This window comes from Tribolium madens, unplaced genomic scaffold (genome assembly GCF_015345945.1).
Source record: "Tribolium madens isolate multiple individuals breed KSU strain unplaced genomic scaffold, Tmad_KSU_1.1 Scaffold_97;HRSCAF=244;Tcas5.2_LG3a, whole genome shotgun sequence".
NCBI classification, from domain to species: Eukaryota; Metazoa; Arthropoda; class Insecta; order Coleoptera; family Tenebrionidae; genus Tribolium; species Tribolium madens.
In genome coordinates this window covers 13156542-13161419 of record NW_025401069.1, presented here as the reverse complement: position 1 = coordinate 13161419, position 4878 = coordinate 13156542, and the positions used below count along the sequence as shown (strand labels likewise).

Genomic DNA, 4878 nt, shown 5'->3' with positions numbered 1-4878 from the left:
TTCTCATAAAAGCTATACTCTAAGGATTACAACTATCTGCTTTATTTTTAATTTTTTCAAAAAAAAATTTTCACATAAATTGCAATTTTGACAAAAAACATCGCATAACTCAAAAACAAAACAAAATTTCGTTCTGAAATTACGATCACATTTTTTATATTACTTTAATTTATATTAATTATTATTTTCCGGAGGCAAATGATTAAAAATAAAACCGCTTGGTTCCATACTTTATATTCACCCTGTATATACTTGAACTACACTTCTCAAATGTCATGTTGGAGTGAATTTGTCAATTTAACATTGACACTAACAGAATTGTCGTCGTTGAAAGTCTTTTTGGTATTATTTTAGAAGTATTATTCGTTTATTGGTTGATTTCTTGCTTTTGTTTTGCGTCTCGTTGGTTTCTTTTAATAATTTCTTACGAATAATTAATTGCCATGAAATCAGGCATAAACGCACTTGTGTTGTGTGAAAACTTGAAATAATAAGAGGTCACCGATAAAAATTAGCCCCCCATTATCCTTTATTTATTCTACAAAAAATGGGGCCAATCTTATATAAAAAAAAAACATTCAAATGTGTCTGCTATGGCACAAACCACGCTCTGTAAACAAAATTGTGATTATCTGAGATATTTGAGGTAAATATGACTGTTGTTTAAGAAGTCTATTATTTAATGAAGTAATTAACAGTACAAACTGACTCTCACATAAGTAACTTTCTGCCACTTTCTGGTTTTTATAAGATCAGAATAAAAGCTTCCTAACGTTTATTGTTTGTTTTCGAATGATGTAAAATGCAACTTTGTTTTGTAGACGTCTTAAATTTCAACTTTTTCGTTTTTCATACCTGGAAGAATGCATAAGATCGTCTATAGTTTTAAACCCTTAAAAAAACTCAGTGTAAGAAATTACTTGTCCACGCTCTTTATGTTTATGATGATTCTTATTTATGAAACCGATTTTGCGTCCGTTTTCTTCTCAACTTACCCACTGTTCTTTAGAAAATCGGTTTTATACTGATGTACAAGGTGCTGCATTTTGGATGTCCGAATTTAGCCAAAAACGAGTAATACATTCTGGGGCTCATTTTTTGAGTAAATAATGTTGGTTAAAACCGCATCCCGCTATCGTCTTTTGTTTTCGACTTATAGACAAAAATTGCCATTTTAGCGTAATCTAAAAAAATTCATATCTTCGTTATTATAGAAGACACATATTTGAAATAAGGACATTATACAGGCACTTTTTTACGTAGAATTTAATAATGTAGTTAACAATTTTTTTCAGTTGTTTGTTTAGCCGTAATTAAATAAACTTGTATTTTTTTTATATTGGAATCATGATGGCTATGTCATTTTTACAAAGCTTGGTTTTTTCTTATCTAAAAAATATATATTTGTAACAAAAAATTATCTTTGATTTTTGTTCGCAATTGGCCATGAAAAAATGTTGCATCCTCAACTAAAAGGATTTAAACTATATTATTCAACCAGTGTCACTAATGAAAGAGTTTTTCTAAGTACTAAGTAATAAATAAATAGTGATACATAGAGTGTTCTAAAAAACTTCCGTCTATGTGGAACGTTATCCTACCTCCATTAGATCCCAAAAAAAAATGTTTCTTCTAATTGTGTCGACTGTTGCCACATTTGTTTTTCCTATTTTTGGATTTCTTAAAAATATGTCATAATTTTGTTCTGAGGCGCTCACATATTTGTTCAATACTTCTCACGTATCGTATTGTTTAAATTTTTATAATTTTATATTTTGGTAATTTCCATTTAAAGAAAAAACAGACTTTTGCAATGGTTAAAAAAAATAGTTGTCTATGGAGCCATTTTTCATTATAAGTAATAGAAAATAGAAAAACAACCTTGCCCCCTCTCCTTCATATCAATTAAGTTTTGGGCCACTTTCGAAATCGAGATAAATCGATGGGTCCAGTCCCATAATTATGGCGGATGTCGTTATCTGTCAGTATTCTAATCGAATTTTTTGTTTCAGCTCCCAAAGCATGAACGGAGGGTTCGTGTCGCCGGTGTGAGCCGCTCCCAGCTGGACCCCATCGACCCATCCGCTAGGTGAGTGTAGTGTGCCCACGCTCGACTATAGTGAATGAGGAATGCCCGTACTCGCTATCGCCACCTTCATGACATTGACAAATGATGCGAGATTCTGATCAGTGAATGGCCCTCGCGCAGACCACTAACTAGTCTGTGTCGTCGGTACGCAACTTACTCAATCGGGTATAAACCTGTCCTGCCTCATGGGTCCATTGTCTCAAATCGATATAATAACTGGAATTATTATTGACTAACCCATTTTTTTTTTGTTGCAGATGGAGAAGTGTCGGAGGGACACCACCACCAGAACCAATGGGCAAAGTGCAACAAATACAAATAGTGTGGGTGTGGAGGCCGTGTTAAGCGATTGCAATCTGTTGTATATTTGTGTAAAAGCATTTATTTATATCTGTGATAAAGAACAAAATGTCTACCAAGTGGAGTTGACGTTTTTCGGCATTGGGACTTGTAGTTTCTTGAAAATAGAAGAAGCGAGCACTTAACTTGTTGTGTATCATCACAAGTCAAGCTAGTTGTATTTCAGGATTCACCTATTTTATTGTTACGTTCTTTTAAATAATTAGAAAATTGTTGTGTATATTAAAAGTACCATATCATGGATTTATTATTAAACTAACATTTATTTTGTTGGCTCCTAGCCGCAAATTGTACATTATTTTATCTGTTTGTAAATAGATCAGTGTGTATAGAAGGATATTATAATTATAATTGTCTTGATTAAAATATTAACAGAGACTATCTAACATGACTTTTATTCACAAACCTCGATCCCTAATTCATTATTCAACAAAATTTAAGCAATCCTCAACTATTAATAGCCAACACATGGGCGTGCGAGAGCACACTTCGACACTAATGTATATTAATGTCTTTAGTTAATAAGAAACATTTCAGGAGCTTTCCTTTGTAAATGTCTATTTTTAATTTTATTCGGTTGAATCGAGGCAGGTGGTGTAAAAAGAAAACGAAAGTCAGAAATGTGATCCAGACTCTTTCTGGCAATCCGCTTGTATATACAAACAAGATAAATTATCAGAGACGACCGTTTATCGTCGATCAATAATATAAATTGGCCAAATGCGATTATATATTTTAATTGTGCGGACAAGTGGTAATATTAATGAGGCTCCAGGAGAGGAGGTCGTCCCACACGCACTCCAGGTAGAACGGCCGACTTTCGAGGGACTACAATTTCATTGTTCTCTTTTAAATGTTTGACGTTTATTATTGATATGGATAACAAGAAGTCGACGACCTACTGGATTAGCTAGAGACGAGTTCTAGTGGTTAAAGTTGCAACGCGGGGGTGAATTAGGAGAAATGAGGGGTTTAAATAACAGAGACAGGGAGGGTGTAATTAGAAAATATCGTCCAGTCTTAATTATGTATTAGTTATGTATTATGTCTTTCTAGTAAATTGTTCAATTATTAGTTGATTTCCTAGGAATATTTTGTTGTAACATTGGTCAACAGCCTAACACAACTTTTTGATATATTTTTTTTTTAATATTTCCACTAGGACATTCATACAAAAGGACATTTTTATGCACAACAAACTTTTTACTAGATATTTTGAGAAAAATGTCATTATTATAGAAAATCGTTAGTTTTATTTAGTATTTTGACATTAGATTTAAGTTTTTAACAAATCTAGAAAGGAACGAAATAGAGTTAAATAAAAAAAGATCAGAAAGCAGAACGTTGTCTCCCTATTTGTTTCTGATTTGATTTATTCAAGCCTTTTTACTTTGATTTGAAAAAATACCACTCGTTTTTTTTTTTAAGTTACAAAACTTTTAGTAGGTACGTCAATTAGTCTTAAAACCGATAAAAGAAAAGCTTGAGAAACCAGGAGCACCAAACGTTAAATATATTAATTTTATTTCTTCTTCTTGGATCTTCTTGGTATGGAAACGATGAACAAAAACACGATTAGCCCGTCACACCAAACTTTTATTTAAAACACAACGCGTTTCAACCACAAAGTGGTCATCCTCAGGTGAGAATAAAACTAACGGATATGAAGAAGATATGATGAAGAAAAGATGATTTAACTGACAGTTTCTTAAATTTTATTCTTTTTTTTTCCGTTGTTTTCTTTGTTTTTTGATACTCCTAAAAAAAATTAACGTTTTTAGAAATTCGGTCTGGTATGAAACGTAAATTTTTTGTACTTTATTCTCTTATTACAATGTAAAACACAGGTAAATGTTTTTTTTTTGTGTAATTTTGACACCAAAACAGCCTGATTTGAGTCCACTTGAAATCTCTTGCTTAGTGTTTTACGTACATTCGACCCATGATTAGTACCATTAATAATATTATTATCTGAAAATACTACTTCTTATTGTATCCTCTTGGTATGGACATGATAAACAAAAACACGCTTATTCTCACCTGAGGATGACCACTTTGTGGTTGAAACGCGTTGTGTTTTAAATAAAAGTTTGGTGTGACGGGCTAATCGTGTTTTTGTTCATATTAATTTTAGTATAAGTCGCAAATGTTAAAACATATTTGAGGTTTCATTTTAAAAACTAAAATCAAGTTTAAAAAGTCAAAAGTTGTTTTTTTTTATTTTTTAATTGTTCGGTTTTACTTTTCTTCAATGTGCAGAAGGGTGGAGAATTTCTTCGTTAGCGGAAACTAATCGGACTCCTTTTGATTTTGCTAATGTGTTTATTAGAAGGAAATCGTGGGGTTTATCGAATCGGGCATGTGTGATTAAGGTGTCGAGAAATAAAAATGTCCAGAAAGCCATCCATAAAGCATAATAAATAAATGCT

General features: G+C 32.1%; 1 protein-coding gene across 3 annotated transcripts in view; it reads left to right on the top strand.

Annotated features, from left to right (window-relative positions):
- LOC123014116 (homeobox protein caupolican-like) overlaps positions 1–2815 on the top strand; it is a 57236-nt gene extending 54421 nt beyond the window's left edge. For all 3 annotated transcript variants that reach the window (XM_044413014.1, XM_044413016.1, XM_044413015.1), the window contains exons 6-7: positions 2013–2089; positions 2347–2815. In XM_044413014.1, the coding sequence (XP_044268949.1) occupies positions 2013–2052 (40 nt within the window). In that variant the 3' untranslated portion in view covers positions 2053–2089; positions 2347–2815. The remainder of the gene's footprint in view (positions 1–2012; positions 2090–2346) is intronic.
- The last annotated feature ends 2063 nt before the right edge of the window (positions 2816–4878 follow it).